At 36.8% G+C, this 20,598-nt stretch overlaps 1 protein-coding gene across 2 annotated transcripts in view; it reads left to right on the top strand.

The window, feature by feature from the left end:
- Positions 1 to 19,193, top strand: part of LOC109411545 (serine-rich adhesin for platelets) — a 225,833-nt gene extending 206,640 nt beyond the window's left edge. For both annotated transcript variants that reach the window (XM_029854067.2, XM_029854066.2), the window contains 3 exons: positions 4,067 to 6,420; positions 10,877 to 11,069; positions 11,132 to 19,193. In XM_029854067.2, the coding sequence (XP_029709927.2) occupies positions 4,067 to 6,420; positions 10,877 to 11,069; positions 11,132 to 11,533 (2,949 nt within the window). In that variant the 3' untranslated portion in view covers positions 11,534 to 19,193. The remainder of the gene's footprint in view (positions 1 to 4,066; positions 6,421 to 10,876; positions 11,070 to 11,131) is intronic.
- Positions 19,194 to 20,598: the final 1,405 nt, after the last annotated feature.

Here is a 20,598-nt window from a genome sequence, read left to right as displayed (position 1 = left end):
TGGGGGTTTTTTTGAAACCTATTGAACTCAGAGTTGGTCTCAAATCCTTCCCAACTAAGCTGAATTATACGGCCAAGTTTAAGGCAATTTGGCTGACAAAAACCCCCCATGACGAAGAGAACAAACCTGCCGATAATACCCATTGTCACCCTATTTGCGCAAAAATAAGAGAAAAAATTGAATATTTTCTCACAGTTTTCGCAATTTTAAAATTTTAGGAGGTGTCCAAAATTTTAGAAACATATGTGCAATATTTGAGATAAAAGTCCAAGCTAAATGATTAGTTTTTGAAAATCAAAACTGCCATTCTTTATTTAAGAGATTTATATAGTATCTCCAAAAATAAAGTTATGTTTATTTCGAACAGATTATTTTCAGGCTATTGTGAACGTTTGTACATAGTTAATTTCCGATACAGTCCTTATTGTAAATCGATTATTAATCGATTATTTGAGAACAAAAAACTCGGACACCCGTAACATCATTTTCGAGAAATGTCGCATTGCACGGTAAACTAAAATTGATCAAAATACAATTAATGACATTTTCTGACAACAGGTGGTGCTGTTATCATTCGTCAACTTTGTCTCCATGTCGTTGTATATGTGAAAACGCGAAGGAACCTATATTGTTAATATGGTATATTTGATAATACCATCTAAGAGATAAACAAAAATACGCCAAGTTGGTCAGTTGATTGCAATACAATTTTAAAATAATAAAGATTGCTTGTCTATTACACTTGTTTACAGCATTTTTGAACTCGGTAATCTGATGATCGTTTTTGGTGTAGAATCATGCCCTGAGTTCGAAAACGCGAAGGAAAAAATTACAGTAGAGCGGATTCTGTTTTCGATTTTCCATACAAGGTTGATGATTTAAAATTTTTGTTCTATTTTTAAGCAAAGTCCATCACTTCACACATTTCGTTCTCCGTATTGAATGCTCCGATTCAGCTAATTTTTTTTACTGTAACTCGCCTACGTATGATATGTCAAATACAAGATGAAAAAGAATTTTTAAATTGTTTTTTTTTTTATTGAAAAAAATACATTTCTTCAAATATTTTTGGAAATTTTGCTAAAATTTAAGGAGATCGTCCCAAAACACTTCAATATCTTGAGTTTCATCAATCTGACGCAAAACCTACATTGAGATTATCGAAATGGTATTATATTCAGCTTTTACTTTATAGAAAAAGATTTAAAATTGGTTGAACAAAACGCAAGATGTTTGAATTTTATTAAATTCCATATTTTGAAAAGTTGTAAAACTTGATATTGAGCTAATACTCAAAAACTGCTCTACTTTAAATTTTTGAAACACGGTTTCGAAATCAGCGCTAAATTGTGCTTTAAAAATTTTGGTCGTTGACAGAAGTTCACGACTTTCGTTTTATTTTGTAAACTAGTGTTATGTATTCATCCCACTACAAATACTGTGAAAAATATTCAAATTCGGTCCTACCTAGATAAACCATGTCATTTTCTCAAGTTTAGCCTAGAAATGTCAACCTAGTCATACACAAGTTGTTCAGTTAATAAAAGCAGTCAGTTTTGTCCAACGTTGAACGCATTGACGTCAACAATGCGTTTAAGTGTTCGCACGTTAGCTTCGAATCTATCAGCACACTTAAGGCGAAACTGGATCCATTTCCTCACTTTTTGGTTTTCGATTTTTTATTAAATAACGAAGCAATATTTTCAAAATCGGTTTTCGTGCACATGTAGAGTATGGATCAAGGTATCTCCTGTTTTTTTTTCCAGATTGAAAATGTTTTTAGTTTTTGCAGAAACCATTTCTAAACAAAATATCACAAAAAATGGTTTCTGCAAAAACGAAAAACATTTTCCACCTGGAAAAAAAATCAGGAGCTACCTTGATCCATACTCTACATGTGCACGAAAACCGATTTTGAAAATATTACTTCGTTATTTAATAAAAAATCAAAAACCAAAAAAATGAGAAAATGCTTCCAGTTTCGCCTTAAGTGCTGCAACTCTCCTTCCCACTATTAGTTCTTCGGTCGATTTCAAGTGCTTAATTTGAAGAAAATATGACCAACTAACATTGTAAAAATTCAAAAAAGCGACTATGTCATCAATAATTACTAATTACTAATCAAAATCAACCGTGAAACGTGGGAAAGAAAGCCCAAACAACATTTTGAAGTCAGCTGGCTGTAAAAGGTTCCAAAACCTGTCACAAATCCTATAATACCTTTATTAGGATTTGCAACGATCATTAAAACCTTCTCAAATCCAACCAACTTTGAACTATTGCTTGGGAACAGACTCTACTAAGCGCTAGTGGTTCCTCCGTGTTTATCGAGCATGTCCGATGCATATGATCAGCCATACTCCATCTGCAGCAGCCGGTTCGTGGTGAACCGTTGGAGTTTAATGCGTGTTAAAAAGGTGATATGTTTCACTAATCCCGCCAAGTGTTCCGTTATAACGTTCTCCCGTAAGAAGCAGCCAATCGTCTGCTCGGGGTTCTGAAAAGTGTGACAAGCAATGTATTGAGTATAGGAAAAACCCGTACAAAGGGGGGGGGGGGTCTGTTAAAAATTCTCATTGTTAGCGTGACGAACTAAATGGATGCTCCCTTACTTTAGTTTTAACTCCTGACCAAGTTTTGTTTCGTTGAATGTTGTTTCTGTATTATTTTTTTCATTAGTTTCTTGACCATGTTATTGCATCATACTAAACCATCATTGGGGCTACACCCAGCCTGTTGATGAAATAAATAAACATATAAACATATAAAGAACACTACATTACAATAATCAAAATGAAACTCCTTCACTTTAATACCGTCAACCCCTGCGAACTTGGCCAGGGTAATTCATAAAATGTTAAAATTGTGTATATACTAATAGTTACAGTAATATTATACTTGCATTAATCTAATTGCGCCTGACTTCTTGCATAAAAAGCTTTTTTAAGCATGTTCCTACTCATAGTTACATCGATTCTATCGCTATGTTCATTATAACAAGACATTATCATGTTTTAAGGCCCATTCAAGGCATAATTTGTTTGATGACTGTTTATAGAAAATAAGTTTCTATTCCTTAATGATCGAATGGGAGCATAAAAGTTTATATTTTCTAGAATTTTGGGAGAGCATACTTTACTTCAAAGTAATCCTATATTTTCAGCCTGCTAAGATTTAACTATTGAATCTATTAATTCACCCCTCGTTGTTTTATGGCCAGCGTAAAGCTGGATACCAAAACTTTGTTTTCACCATGTTGGCACTAAAAATTAGAGATGTATCTTTTTCCTAATCAAAGTTATCTGCACTTTTGGTCTCATTAGACGTAATAAATATTTGGCCAAACAAGCCAATGCAACGGGAATCAAAGCAACCTTGGATAAATGTCGGACTTCAAAGGCAAATATTTGGCATCATGACAAACAGTCTAAATGCACCTTAACAAGATGTTTGAGCATGTATTTCTTTTTGGGCAAATATTTGACCCTGTGTACTGGAATCTTAAAGCTCACATTTTACTATTTGACCAATGCCAAATATTTGATCACTTATTTCGACATTCGACAGACAAAACAGATCCAAACAACTTGCTAAATTTATCTGTCAACTGGTCAAATAAATGGCGTCTATGCAAGGAGTGTACGAGCACCGACAAGAAAATTTGGCTACGAATGAACAAATAACAACCTCACTGCATAGCAGTTTATTATGCCATTATGGATTACTGCACGAATTTATACTGGCCTGCTTACACGAAATTTGACGTTTCGGCACCTCTCAAACGACAAATTTTCTGTGAGAGTATTTAAGCAGGCCAGCATAAATTCGTGCAGTGGATCATAGACACTTCAATAATAACTAATGTCGTTTTTGTTTTTGCGATCGAGTACTACACAGTGACACCTTAAACAAAAATGGATTGTAGATGTCCAAGTCTTTTTGATTACATACAGTAGCTATCAGTGCAGACATCAACGCTAATTTTGTTCAATGTTTAGCAAAAACGAGAACGATATAAATATAATGAAAACAAGTGTTACATAGATCGTATTCTCTTATATTGCAGGAACTTGCAGATATAGAAATTGGACCCCCGATAGCCACTCCCAGTGCGGTAACACTAGACCCACTGGAGGACATTCATCACACACCGCTCAGCGAGGATCCTTCCGTAGAAGTCGAGCAAAATCTGTCGGAGGAGAAGGTTACAGAATTCTTATCTGAGGACAAAAACATTGTGCAAATTGCAACGGAACCGTCAGTAGAGCTTTTGGCCAAAGACACCTCTTCTTTGGAAGTTTTGACAGGAGACACATTATCTACGGATGTTGAGCTAGAACAAGAGCCTGAAAACGTGGAGCAAACGATAGCACTTCTTGATAACGAAGAGCCTGTTACCAAACAGATAGATAAAGAACTACAATTGACTATTGAATCAAAAACAAGTGCCGACGTAGAGCGTGTACGTCCAGATAGCCTTAGCTTAGAAATGGCTTCTAAACTAAATCCAGAGGCAAAAGAATTTGTTCCGGTCAGTTCACCAACCAGATCTAATCCGACAAGTCCAGTGGCCAATGCTCCAAGCATGGTACCTAACTCATATCTAATGCTCGACGATGATACCGTAGTTGCCCAAAGTCCGAAGAAATGTTCTACCACGATGGATAACATCGATGTTCCAGAAGAAGACGCTTTTCAACATGAAATGAACAATCGGCCACATGAGCTAGAAAAGCCGTCGGAATACGTCAATGGAAGTGCAGAGATTTCGGCACGGTCGCATTCACCTGCCAGCGAACCATCTTACCAGGAACTCAATCTCAAAGAGGCGATGCAAGCTGATGAAAAATTGGAACATGATTACAACGATGAGAAGCAAGTCGTCCCCGAAGACAGCCCATCTGAGCTTTCTAATGAACAAAATATTTTGCACGTTTTGAACAAGGAGCAAGACCCGATGAACATGTCATTCTACGAAGGTCGAGATGAAGCACTTTTGGGCAACTCCGATGAGTTGAATAAGGTCCATGTGCTACCAGAAGAAGAAGACGATGAGCAACCAAACGAAGACGACGATAAAATTCAGGCAGATGATTGTGTAGTATCCGCACACGATGGTAAGCCGTCAGACGATAAAGGTGAAATTGTAGAACCAGAGACTGCATCACACACTACACTGGAGGAAGAGCAATATGACGAGTCAAAACCAACCGCGCATGAAGAGCTATCTGCGCCTATATTTGCAGTGGCGTCTCAAGTTGTCAACGATGTTGCTGCATTAGTCGATCAAATGCAAATTGAAACGCCCATTTTAAATGCCTATCACGATTTAGAAACGAAAGAAGATGAAACTGTGGAATTAGAAAATATACTACCTGAAACTGAAGATGTGACGATGGAACAGAGTAATGACATCTTGATACGTTTGGAAAACCAGAGTGAATCTAAGCCATTGGAGGATGCTGTTGTCGAAGAGCATACTGAATCACCTCACATAACTACAGCAGATAACGACGCCAATATACATACTGCGGAGACCGACGAACTTGTTTCGCCACTAGTGGAATTTGTGCAGCATGAGATTGTGGCCGAAAATGAGTTTATTACAGATGAAAGCGTGCTGAATGAACTGTCACCTTCACAACGCGTGTTCTCGGCTGAAGCTCCTGTTGATTATGAATCACTTGTAGAGGAACCCGCCAAGGAATTAGCTACACCAACTGTCGTGGACAGTGTACCAACGGGAAACGAAAATTCCGTACCTTCAATTGAGCCTGCAGCTACTAATTTGTCAGATACGGTTATTCCTGCTTCAGAGCGGGAAGTTAAACTATCAGAAGAGCCTAAACTTGCTGTGATAGCACCCAAATCAGCAACACACAAAACGACAGCAACTAGCAAATCTGCAGCGACTACCAAGCACACAGCAATGAAAACTGCTTCGAAACCGTCTGCTCTAACGACTGACAAAAAGGCATCTGTTTCTGCTAAAGCACCATCGAAATCCATACCCGCCAAATCGTCAATTGCACCAAAGCCTTCAACTGCCGCTAGCACTATGAAGAAAACTACGACAGTCAGTCACGCTTCTACTGCCACTTCTAGCAGAACAGTAGGAACTGCCAAACCTTCAACAGCTTCATCGATCACTCGTACAAGTTTGACAGGAACCTCAACGAATAAGAGTATGGTAACCGAGAAAAAGGCGCCGCTACTGGCTAAAAAACCAGTCACAACCGCTGTAAACGGTGACGTCAAAACGACTATCGCGAGAAAACCATTGACATCATCTACTTTGAAAACAACTGCAGCCACAAAAATCACTACCACACCTAGCAGCAGTACCAGTGTTCCCAACGCTCGATTATCTGGAACATCTGTAAAGTCAACATTGGCGAAACCATTGACAGCTACTACAAAGTGAGTACATATCTATATAACTAAAAAATTCATTTAATTTAATGAAATCGTGTTTGTATGTCACGATTGGGTCCGTGTCACTTGGCATAAGGCCGTTTGGCATAAGGTCACCTGGCATAACGGTCATTTGGCATAATGTACACTTGGCATACTAAAGAAGGGTGCATTTCGGTTATGCCAAGTGTGCATTATGCCAAATGACCGTTATGTCAAATGTCTTTATGCTAAGTGACTTTATGCCAAACGACCTTATACCAAATGACTTTATGCCAAATGTACCGCTCCCGTCACGATTTCCTGTGCGAACGGGTTTTTGGATTTCAACAATTCTTTCACTGTTCGAACAGAGGTCCGACGTGCACTGTTAGTGGACGCAAATCTCAGGGTTGTTACAACAGCGCGAATTTTGCGGATTTCGCGATTTTCGCGGATTTGGTGCGGATTTACTCATGAAATTTGGTCCTCGCGCGGATTTGGCGCGGAATTGGAAAATATGGATAATTACGTAGAGCAACATGTTTTCTGTCGAAAAAGGCCAAACAGAGCTCACAATTGTTGTAGTAAATACAAGAAGTATCAAAACTCCTGAAGGATCTCGGGCTTCTATTTTGAACCACCTGATTTTATTTTGGACCACCAATTTAAACTTAAATTGATTGATGAAATGAAAGCCACTTCAGCAAAAATTTAAAAATAGTTAAAACTACGTGAAGTTTACATCTTTTCCAATAATTTGTTGAGGCAGGGAACGTTTAAAAATTACGTAACGGTAAAAAAAGATGAAATGTTGTTGCAATAGGGTCCTAAAATTAAAGACGAAATCTCGCTTATATTGAATAATACGATCCAGCATGGTATTCTAATCGGAATTGTACTTTACTCGAACTTGAAAAACAGAGGAATAATGAGAAAATTCGAAATAAGTAAAATGGTAAATAGTTCTACTTTGACATTTGGGGTCAACCTTGTGCGACTGAGCTCAACATTTTTCGCACTGGGATTTCAAAAATGTTCCTATCTGACATACACGGTGAAAAAAAAAATCTAAAATCAAGCTAATACTTGATTTTTGTATTAAAAGTGGCACTGGCCAAAATAGAAGTCTTGCCGCAGTTTTGGCCATATTCTCAGCTTTGGTTTCTATTTTGGCCAATCACGTGTATTTCTTATGGGACTGGCAAATTAGAAGCACCCTGGCTAAAATAGATATATGGGATCTAATTTTTTAACCCTTATGTGGCCGACAGGGTACCCGGGTACCCAGCGCCCATTCAAAAAGCACGGTGTAGAAAAAAGCAAAAAATTTGTCGGACACATAACGGTTAAGGAAATTTTTTTTTCTTCCGGTTTTTAATCAAAATGTATGGTTTTAACAGCTGCAATCATATTATTATATTAGAATCTACTAGTAAAAAATAAATTTATGTCAATTTAGATCGTTACAGGCTGAATACCGCACTATGGCCAAAACTCCGGGCTGGCCAAAACTGGAGCTTCTACCCTATGTGTTATAAGCTAGGGACGAGACAAAAGACTAAAAAAATAAAAATTATATGGTATGTGGGGGCAAGATGGGTCAGGGGGCAAGATGGGTCAGTACCGTTTTCAACCGTACTTTATATTGTTTGAATCTTTCAATAATTTTCCCAGATGAACGAAGTGGACACACAAAAAAGTGATATATTGTTTAAAAAATTCTTTACGTTCCTTGCACAGAAAAAAATAAAATATTTTTTCGTTATACTCCTTATGCTATACATTCCATATAACTACGTGTATTGTGTAGACGGGGCAAGATGGGTCACCCTAATTTTTCGGTATGTCTGCATAGTTTTTGAAAATGTTTTATTCTTCATTGAAAGGCTATTCTGTGACCTACATTATCGAAGCAATCAGACACTGAGAGTTTGTGAAACTATTTTTGAAATTTTCCTACAAAAAATATAAGTTTTCAAAGTCCGTTCTTGGCTACCTGAACAAAAATCTTCTAGTTCTGAGAATAATCTACCGATATGTTTCAACAATTTTTTCAGGTAATCTGTACGTCTGTGAAGCTTAGATGTATAGAGAAAAAATAGAAGATAGGGGTAGGCGGGGCAATATGGACACCCTAAGGTTTTTGCCAACTTTACCTGGCAAGATGTCAAAAAAGTTTAGTTTTTTGATACATGTATCCTTTTAAAGTCTATTAAGCATCTATTGCATAAGACTGCTCACGAAGAAAAATGATTTATCCACTTCAAAAAATGTTTTGGAAAATGTTAGTTTTTCATGACCGTCTTCAAGCATACGGGGTCAGAATGGACACCCCCATGGGGCAATATGGACACCATGAGACTTTTACGAATTTTGTACATTTTTTACACCTATAAAGTCATTTCATTACAAAACAACTATTATGGATGAATAATACGCCGAAGTAGTTCATTTTTGTTCAGTTTATTTAAATTCAGGCTGTTTTGGATAAAGCTTCGTTTTTGTCGGCATGTACAGCTGTGCCTAGAGCAACTATTTTCCACTGCTGTCGTTTTTTGACCAATTTGTTTCACCCTATGTCTACTATAGTGAACATTTAACCGAAAATATACTGAAATCGAAGAATTTGGTTGGTTTGTGATTTAGATTATATTTTTCCCTTGCCGTTTCTTTCAAAAAGGTGAGTGTCCATTTTGCCCCGGCAGCAGAAGATATTTCCAAACTTGATTTTTGATATAATAAAGAAGAAAATATAAACATGTTAAGCATGTAGATACAGCAAAACTACTTGCATGTGTTCTAGAAATATCAGGTTTTAATCGACCTGCAATAAATTAATCACTAAATCTTATTTTAGATGGTGTAAAAATTATAATTTCCATGCACAAAAAACGGAGGACGCAACTTTTTCGTGTAAAATCAAATATAATTTTAATTTTGAATGTTTCTTTCCTGAAACTACGTTTTAGACAAATGGACTATATTCTCCATTCATTAAAAGTTCAAAAAAGTTCGCATATTTGAAAATATTGAGGGTGTCCATTCTGCCCCGGGTGTCCATAATGCCCCGCCTACCCCTACCCCCTATAAATTAAGAATATTTGAGAATTTCAGATGAATTTCATAAAAAAAAATGCAAAGTCGTTCAAAAGTCGTGCTACTTAATGGTAAAACCCCAAACAGATCATCTCTTGTTTATTATATTCAGAAATGATGTCTCATTCTGTCCTTTTTCCCTAAAAATTAAAAAATACATAAAAATAATCAAAAAATAAATAAATAAAAAAGACAAAAAATATCAGAATTTTGAACGACTTTGTATGGTTGTTTATTGAAATTCATCTGAAATTATTAAATATTCTCAATTCATATGGGGATGTTGGACAAAATGAGACAACATCATTGAATGCGATGGATGCAGAGGAAATGGAGGAGGTGGAGGAGCGACCAGTAGCGAAATACAAGAAGTGGATCGATTGGTGTAAAAATTCGTATGCGGAAGTTCCTGGAGCCGGGGAAGGTTCTTAACATAGTGTGAGACTTCTCCGATCTTTAGTAAGGGGAGCTACCATACAAATGAGATTGCGGGGGAAGCTGTATGCCAAAACACAGTAGGCAGGCAGTACGACCTTTGCCAGGACGGCTAGTCCCAGTATGATACTGGTTCATAAAAATTCAATGGGATACCGCAATATTAGGAATCAAAATTAAATTTTACCTCCATAAAATGTCTAATGTTGGTGCAAGCGATTTCTTATCGAAAACAGAAAAACGATAGTTTTTATATTTTTCCAACCAAATTTGGATGGAAACCTACCGACTAACGTTTTGAAACCCTTCATTAGGTGGTACGATCGATTATTTTTTAAATTAATTTGCACTATCACCACAATGATGGGCACATTTACCCAATGTATCATTCTGAACCTTTCATAAAAAAAAACTAAAAATTAAGTGTGCTGACCCAATGCTGAAAATGTTGTTTTGAGATATCTAGATTCAATCACCTACAACTCATTTCAGAAGCTGAACCTGAAAATATGGCATATGAAAAACTTGAGCGGCTAGACGAAAGATAGTCGATGTCATTTGTCTTAAAAATTAAAGATAAAGCGAGTTTTCCGTGACTTTATTGTAGAACTGGTTTTACCGCACAAGTTTTTTGTATATCATATTTTCAGGTCCAACTTCTGAAATGAGTGATTGAATCTAGATATGTCGAAATGACATTTTCAGCACTGGTGCTGAAAAATGTTGTTGTTTTTGTTATTTACCGGTCCCCGTTTTCGATTATCTGGGTGTGTTAACACATTTATCCTAGACTCCTCACTGGGGATCCTCTATCTAATATGTGTCTGTTTTAGAGCTCAAATGTCCCAAATGGAGGATAACGTGCTTCTGAAGCTGGCCTTCTGGTATAGTGGACCCTTGTTAATTGCGGAATATTAAATGTACGTTTCCTTTTTAACATTTGTATTAGGACTTCAACATCCGCACCTGCAAAACCAAGCTCAGCCGCAACCCGTACTCCAGCGACAGCCCTTGCAGCTAAGCCACGAATAGCACCATCAACTGCTAGCAAGACTGCGTCAGCTACTTCAACATCCACGATGACGAGTAAGACCAGTCAGGGATCATCTAGCGCCGTCACCAAAAGAGTCAGCACTGCTGTGGTAATTTCAAAAACCGGTATGAAAACATTTTGGACAAAAACTGAATTTCTCTTTTCTTTTAGACTGTGGCAACAACCAGAACAACTACTGCATCTAAGACCGCGACAACTGCAACCAAGGCTAGTTCCGTTACTAGTCGAACATCCACGGTTTCTAAGTTGAGCAGTAGCAGTGCCACCTCAACTGTGCGGAAAGCTACGGCAGCATCGCCAGCGAAGAAAGCGGTTTCATCGCCTGCCTCAAAAACTAGCACCAAAACATCAACTTCAACTGGCAAAACAATTACATCGACGAAAACGGTCGTTTCCAGTCACGCCAATGACGTTAAAGATCCACTCATTGAAGATTCAATCTCCAGCGATCTGTTGAATTTGGACAAACAGCTGAAGAACGATAACAACCAACTCATCACAAAGAATGGCATCGACTCACAAATGATGGTAATCGATTCAGCCGCTGACTAAATTATTGTTCCTTCGATTTTATTAGATACCATTTTTATACATTTATTTTTATTTTGTGACAACATGTTAGCATGTGTAACTGGCAATCACACTATTATATATATATATGTTCGAAAGGAACTAAATAGAATCTTCATTATGATTACATAGAACACACAAACACACAGTTGATGTGTAGTAGTTGTCGTATGATTCGGCTTAGGGGGCATCCATTTAGTACGTCACGCTAAAAATGGGAATTTTCAACCCCCTCCCCCCTTCGTACGGTTTTTTTCCTATACTTAATACATTGCTTGTCACACTTTTACGAACGCCCCCCCCCCTCCCTCTTCTAAGCGTGACGTACTTTATGGATGCCCCCTTAACTAGTGCATGTTGGCAAAATAAGATAATATTGTCTTTGATAGAAATACAATCAATTGAAGTGATTTGAATATTTTGTCAGTTAGGATGGTTCTTACCATACTGCCAAAGGTCAGATGGTTCTACCTCGTTTGGCATAGTTGTTCTCTACATGAAGGAAAATCATGTTTATGTCAAATGAGGTAAAGCCTAATTCACAGCGACGGCATTGATTCACAATGAAAACAAATGCTGCTCTAAGGAGTGAAAAAGATCAAAATTTACAAGTTTTAAACTGCCTACAAAATATGGCTTAGTGGTTCAGATTATGTTCCTTTTTCTATGGTAAAAGACGATTAGTAAAAGATCATTAATATCGCAAATTTTAATGTTATGTAGTAGATGATGATGAAGATAATGATGATGATACTAGAAAGTAATTGGTCTGACTAATAAGCCAAATATTTATGATTAGGTAATTGTCATACTACTTGCTTGATAATTCCATTGGGTATTCTACGCTAAAAACAAAACAGTGTCTGTTTCAACATTTATTCTTAAAATTGTGATTTATAGTGGTTTCGCAGCGCGCCGTCACGAACACTAATGCAAATCTGCTGATTTTTGTTTACTATTTTCAACCAGTAACTCAGGTAGTGTTCGTGTAATGCAACGTGTACGCACACGCAACACCACAAAAAGCAGAAACCACTATAGGGCACTGCACTGTTTTGATTTTGTATGGGATTTTGACGTTTCGTGGCCTTGTTGTTTACAAAATTTCTGTAAGAGTAAAAGAGAAGGAGATAATTTCATGCATTGCCCTATAGGGCACTGCACTGTTTTGATTTTGTATGGGATTTTGACATTTCCTGGCCTTGTTGTTTACTAAATCTCAATGAGAGTGAAAGAGAGGGTGGGAATTTCGTGCAGAGCCCTATAGAGACGCACGTAGGGGTCAATATGGGCCTCCTAAGAAAATCGGTCTGAAATGCACAGAACAACTCAATAAATCATTTAGGGTCGATTTCTTCACCTCGGCTTAACCGGTAAGCCAGGCTTACCCATATAGTTAAACTAGGTTTAACGCTTAAGCAAGGGTGAAGAAATCGGCCCTCAGGGGATTCACTAAACAGCGTAAACTGATTAAATGTCGCAATCACCACAGCAATCTTTTATTATTTCATGCGAAATTTAATGAAATATTTCAATAACCAGATAATCATGGCTTACGCAGTTATTTAATCTGTTTAGTGAATATTCCTATTATTTAAATGTAATAAAACATGCTTAGGAGTGTTCCGCTTCATATTGCGTCGATAAATTATGAAAAATTCTTTCTGAATTGTTATGAAATACTTATGAATACCATTAGGAAGATTCACTTAACAGTGTAAACCGCTAAGTAATTATTATCCTGATTAAACGTCGCGATCATCAAGGCAATCTTGGATTATTTTATTCGAAATTTCATGAAACATTTCTGTAATAAATAATCATGGCTTACGCAGTTATTCAATCTGTTTGGAGTGAATCCTCTAATTGATTTTCATACGTTTCCCAGCTATGTGGGGCAATATGTGCCACCATTTAAAACATTTTTGTTTTTATGAAAGAATGAAACATGGAAAAATATGATTCTTCTACACCTGTTCAGTGTATACTATACAATTTGGATTGTTTTCGTTTCAAAAGAATTAAAAAAAAAACACAAGCAGATTTCATCCTTCATTTTATTTCAATATTTCATGGCGTTGGTTCCATCCTTCACCCTCTGATAATGAACGGGCGAAGCCAGAAGGGAGACACAGTAAGGGAGCATCTACAAATCACGTAGCATTTTTTGACCAATTTTCAATCAATACCCCCTTCACCCTCGTAGCTTGGCTCGTAGCAATTTCGAGGACTCCCCCTCCACCCTAAAATGCTACACCATTTTTATGGTCGGTTCCTAAAACAACCTTCCTTAGACGTTGCCATCAAGGAGGATACCGTTCCAGGCGATGATCGCAAATATCCGGTTTAATTGAACGTTTCGGATTGGGTGTAATCTGTGGTGGCGCCTGTGATAGGCAGTGTTCAGGCTGCTCTGTGGCAAATTTTTCGTTCCGATCGCCGCTTGTAAACTCCAGTAAACTCGCACCCGTAATGAACCAGATAATGTTAATGTTTTGGCAGCAAAATTGTTAGGTTAGGTTACAAAACAAAACCGATGGTATGACCATATTGCCCTGTAGAGACTAGTTTTGGAAAATTTTTGTTTTATTGTAATTTCAGTTTCGAATAAATGCAGATGTGTTCACAAAATGCTCAGTAATAGTCACTGAATCACATTTCAACCATCGTGCAACAATAACGATAATGTCGCAACCTGAATTTGTTGCGACACACGCTAAGTCCATCTTGTTTTTTTTTCCATACATTTTATATGGGACGAAATTGACCTTAAAATGACTTTTTTCGATATTTGTATGGGAAAATAGGAAAAAATGAAAAAATATCAAAAAACCCAAGATGAAATATTTTAAAACGCACAGATTATGAAACTAGAGGTCAAAAGCTACGATTCTATGGAAAAAACATTGAGGTACATTTGATTTTCATAATAATTGCCTTTGGACACAGCGTGCGACATTCTACCCAATGCGTCGTAGGTTTGTCCCAATTTGAACAGAATAGGATAAAGATCGTGCACCACGAGTTTAGAGACTTTTAAGTCTTGCATTGTGATTTTCGAACTGCAACTTCGACTCGGTAAACACTGCAACGCTGCTGAATCATCAAAAAGTTTCGATTTTGGGTTGGTAATAATTGAATATTCACGAGTTGAAAAGTACGCAATAAATTCAGCTTCCACAACAACAAAAATCGTGAGGAGCGGACCTGGTGTGATGGTTAGAACACTTGAGTATCACGCTGAGGACTTGGGATCGAATCCCACTCCCGACAAACTCACAAAAAAAATGTGAGTTCTTCCTTCGAAAGGGAAGTAAAGCGTGGGTCCCGAGATGAACTAGTCTAGGGCTTAAAATCTCGTTAATACAGATAAAAAAAAAAACAAAAATCGAGATCATGTCATTATCTGTTACCAGGTGGGATGAAGAGTAATCGCCGCGCCTTCCTTGTTGATTGTTTTGTGTTCTTTTGTCAGACAATTCTTTTCACTGGTAATAGTGGAACGTGGAAGTAATACTGGAAGTATCAATTGTGTAGAATATTTACCTGAACAGTAGGGAGTTATCTATTAGAAACTTATTTTGAAATTTCAAATCTTATAACATTTTTGCGTTGGTAGCAAAAAATTACACTTTAAAAAAAAATGCATTTCAAAATTTTGGTACTGTTTTTACAGTGAGACATGGTTGAAGCATTCTAGATCCTAAGATACCTAGATCCTAAAGCTATAACAAAACAAAACTTGATCATAAAACTAAATTCAGGGTGACTCATATTGCCCCGTATGGTCATATTGCGCCTACTATTCATATATTGAAAATTACTGAAATTTTTGGTAACTATTCAATTGATTGTACATCGTCAACTCACATTATACTGGAAATAAAAATTCTTTTCATTGTTTCTAATATTTATGCAATGAGTGTCAGAAATAAATTTTCTATCGTGATTTTTACATAATAAATATGAACAAAACGCAAATCGAGTTTTGTAACGAGTTTCATACAAATTTCTTTGCAATGCCAAGTAATAGTCCCTGTAATATGATCATTCCCATCTTTATCATCGTGCTTCTCGATGGTTCAACACCCATGCTTTACATCATGTTAGACACGAAATTATAATCAAGCAAGCCGTACTATAACCGTAACAGATTTTGAAGCGCTTACCGTGGAAATAGATTGTTGATCAAACAATTGCGTTATGAAAGCATAATTCAACTGGTCTGTATAGTTAGGAAAAGTAGGTCGTTGTAATACTAAAATGGCAAATATAAAATTGAAGTTATAGTGCCAAGTTGCAAAAAAATACAATGTTTTTTTCGTTATACAAATAATTTGAGTAACATAATGTCCATAATGCTGCTGAAATCAGTAAGTGCTAGTGCTGAAAAAAAAAATCATCTCCGCTATTCTTTTTATTATAGTTATTAATGCAACAAGTTACATTTTTTAGCATGAGTCGTCCAACAAGGTTTGCCGAGTTGGATAAATACGAAGAGTGCTGAAATATTGAGTTTTGTAACGAGTTGCATTCATTTTTTTATGCCATTACAAAAAAGATCTGTTGAGTGTAATTGTAGATTCACAAGCATAGGGCAATAGGGTACCCACGTGTAAACATCAGACCGCACAAACCATCAGCACAGATAAACAGATGTATCACCAATGCTAACTAAGCTATGTTACGCAAACTACTCAGTAGTAGGTGGCGGTAGTGAGCAAACGTCAAACAAGAGTAAAAACGATGCGAGCGCCGTGATCGAGTGATTAGCGAACTACAAAATGTTTGAACAATAGAAATACACAAGAACTTCAATGTCGCTGTAGTCATTTTTAACATTTAATTATTTTAATAACTTTAATTGTTCTAATTGACTATTTTCAAGTGTCCAGGAGGACCTTTTGTTTTGGGAAACAAATTTGATTTGACACTTCTAGTACCGCTACTGACGCTGTAAGGGCGTGGCAAACTAGATGTTAGTCACACGAACAGTCGCGACAATAGACTTCTGTGGCTAGTTATTCTAATTTTTGAAGTAACCGTTAAAAATTGTAACGATGAAAAATGAGTAGAGTGAGACGTCTGTTTGTCTGTGCCATCAGGTTTGATCAGGTAGGCTGTGACATAGCAGACTGTAACAAGTTTTCGTGCATCCGCCGCGTTGCTAAGCAGGAGTAGGTCTCATCATGTCTTTTGTCGATTCTGCTGCTGCTTTTGAGTCTTATGGGCATTTCCAATCAGGATTGGAATTTTATTGATTCCAGATTGGTCTGCGTGTCAGTATCACAATGGCCTACTTTTCCGAATGGTTCATGCAACTGAACTGAAATGAGTTGCATTATGAAAAAGAGTTGCTCGGCAAGCCTTGCTGGAAAAATGTACGATTCGTGCTGAAATAGTTATTTATGTAACGAGTTGCAAAAAGTTTTTTTTCAGAAAGTGTCATACATTTATCCAACGAGACTTGTCGTGTTGGACAAATACAAAGAGTGCTGAAAAATCAAATTTTGTAACGAGTCCCATACGATATTTTATGCAATGATTTTTTTCATAATGCAACTCATTTGAGTTATGCAATGATATTTTTCATGATGCAACTCATTTGAGTTGCATAATATCGAAGACCACTTTATCAAGAAGACTTGCAACACTGCCGAAGATCGGGAGTCACTGTTACCAGCGCCACCACGGATAAAGGTGGAACTTTTTATGATAGTGTGAGTAAATCTTCATACTCGCACCAATACACTCTTACACTTTTATACAAAGGTACCACCTTAACTCAACAGGCGGCAGTGCCGTTAGTATGGGAAAACAACAGAGTTGCATGTCTTCTTGATGAAGTAGTCTTCGATAATATTCATAAAGAATGATGATTATGATAATTTAGAGCGTTATAATAAATTTCACTTTACGTCCGGATTCTGACTCGACAATTCTTTAAATGTATGAGTCGTGCTGAATAAAATCAAGTTTTTGCAACTCGTTACATAAATAACTATTTTGATAACCTATAACGAATATCTTTTACTAATGAGTTCAAAAACGTTTTAATTCAGCCTCTTTTGTAACTCTATAAAAATGGCGTGCATTATGGCAAAATCAATGAGTATATTAATTGCACAATTAGCTTATGGTTTTCTTCATTTCATCTTTATTTTCTTGCAAAAATCGCATTGGCCAAATGAATTTATTGTCGTTACCAATTACAATTCTATACAGCAACGATTATTTCACCAACTGGCTATTTTTTTCATTCTTAGAGCACAATATTAATTTTGTCCTGCAATGCAAGTGAGAATATTGATTGTAGATCAAATGTGACAGCATTCTATATGATGAGAATCTAACAAAAAGCCTGAATTGCACTCATCGTAAACTATTCACCATATACTTATAGTTGTTAACCATTCGACAAAGGAAAAAAACACAACGAAATCCTCGTACCGTAGAAAACAATGGTTCGCAATAATACTACTCCAGTGAGCTATTCCTTATTTATATTCATTTGCTAGTAATTTATTTTTCATGATAATAATCATACTTATCAAAAAAAAATAATGGTTCGCCGCAACCCTATGAAATGTTCTATATTCAATTCATCGTCAAAGTTGATTGATAGTAAAGAAGAATGATCATGACACAACAACTTGTCAGCTAGTCTTGCAATGTCTATTTATATACGAATAACGCACAAAAAAAGCAAACACGTGAATGATGCTGCATCGTGAAACGGAAACTAACAACACCATTCATGCCATTTCTGAAATATATTTTGCTTATATTTAAGGCATATAGGGTATGGTTACAGTGTCCAACGATTTAGGAGCTATCCAGCAATGCTAAAACATAATAATTATAATATTTCGCATTACAAAATAATACGGCTAAAATCAAACACAATGTCTACACTCACACGATTTATTCAAAGGAAATTCGCATCATAAAAATCAGCTAACGTTAATTTTAATGATGATTAAATAATAAATCGCATTTTTGGCAAATCATTTGCGCCTATTTTGTTGCTAGGAAGTCATTAATGTTACTGTTTTATTCGTTGAGCTAATAAAAGAACTGCAATTACATACCTACTAATATACAACGTACCGACCAATTCATACAGGTAGCTAACATATTGAATCACCCAAAACAATGGTAAAATAAATCACCAATAATTATCCGTTTGTGTAAAAAAATTCCGACAAAAACATAACCCAAATCGAACAATCAATCACGGACAAAAAATCAGAGAAACTTAGACTGGAAAAGCAGAAAGATTGCAAAAAAAATGGCTGAGCTATCATTACGTCTACGCATAGGTTGATAATCAAATATGTTGATACTAAAATAAGAAACAGGATAACTATACCTTTTGCTTGGTTGTTTATTCCTAAATGATGATTTTTTAAAAGAAATGATTATTGGAACTGATATAATTTAATACACCATTATAATCATTATGATAATGAAATAACAATATAGTTTTGCTTGCAATTTTACCCAGTTTATTATTCAATGCATTATTAAAGGAACTGAATAAGAACGTCATCAAATAAAAATTGATCTTTATCAGGAGGAGTTATTACTGTTAGTCAGTTGTAAGGATTAGCTGGATCAATAAAAATTGCGACAACTCGAACATTTTTTTTTTTTATTTTGTCATGACCAGTCTTGTGCACCATCATCATCTTCTTAACACCAAAAAGGCGCAATATCAACATTTCCCTTCTTCCTCCATCAACGCTACAGCCAACCATCTCTTTTCTGTTATCAAACACATTCGCGACGAACGCATCGATACACTGGGAAATAGTTATTTATGCAACAAGTTGCAAAATGATGATTTTTTTCAGCACGAGTTGTACATTTTTCCAACGAGGCTTGCCGAGTTGGATAAATACAACTAGAGTCCCTATAATTAGAGTCTGGCGGACTGTCACTTTCGACCTAAGCCAATCGAGCATGACGTCATAGTGTTCTCACCGATAAATGATACACCGTGACGTCATGCTCGATTGGCTCCGATCGAAAGTGACAGTCCGCCAAACTTTAACTAAACTGACTCTAAATTCAACGAGTGCTGAAAAAATCGAGTTTTGCAACGAGTTGCATACAAAGTTTTTTTTTGTGATTTCTGTCACGTTTTTTTTTCCATTCCGCGTAACCTCCAATTCGAACAGTGATAAATGAACTAACTATTGCGCTACGCCATCCGGAAAGTGATTCGGGTGAAATTCTTTCACGAGTTTAGTGGATATCACAACAATTGGGATCTGAGGATTAAGGAAAGCCGTGTAAAGTGAAGCATTTTACGTTCCTAAAGTTTGTGCCGCGAGTGGATTCAAGCTGCGGAAATGAAATGAAAAAACAGTTCGTGGTCCAGTGGCCGTCACGAGTGTGGCGCATTCCAGTGCAAGGAACGCGAATCGTTCCCGGCTAGGATACAGATCTATTACGCAGACGCCGAGAACCTATAGCAAAGCCGTGAAAGTGTTTTCGAAGTTAGAAGTCCAATCGGTGTTCTCGATTTTGTTAGTTTGTGCTGGCTTGGAAAGGGAATAAGAGCCCTGTGGAGGAAAAACTGAGTAGGGAAAGGCATGCCGCTATGACAGCAGTGACGTCGTGCGCTACTTTACTTGATACTAGTGAAAATCTTGGAATTTTCTGGAGGACGGTGTTGCATTAATGGCGATTTTCCACGGAGTTTTTTTGGCGAATTGGTGAGATCGTTTCAGGCACATATTATTTTATTTTCTTTCCTTTTTTTCGGGGCGACGTTCATAAACCATTAAGGAACTTGTTTTTGTTACGTCACAGCTCCTCAACTCCTAGAAATCTGAGACGAGACTCGCGAAGAGGAAAAAAAGCAACGTCAAGTGCAGCCCAACTGAGCTGTCAGTTGTAGCCCGTTTGATTACGTTACCTAAAACGAGGATAGTATTGCTATCCGAGATAAATTCTGAAGCCAAAATTTACTCCGAGCGGCATTTTCTTCTCCTGTACTATCAAAAATAAATTGAAAACAAAATATTCCAATGATTACT

The sequence above is a fragment of the Aedes albopictus genome, chromosome 2 (assembly GCF_035046485.1).
Source record: "Aedes albopictus strain Foshan chromosome 2, AalbF5, whole genome shotgun sequence".
Classification (NCBI taxonomy): domain Eukaryota; kingdom Metazoa; phylum Arthropoda; class Insecta; order Diptera; family Culicidae; genus Aedes; species Aedes albopictus.
Note: the sequence above shows the minus strand (reverse complement) of the source record. Positions and strands in the feature narration are given on the sequence as shown.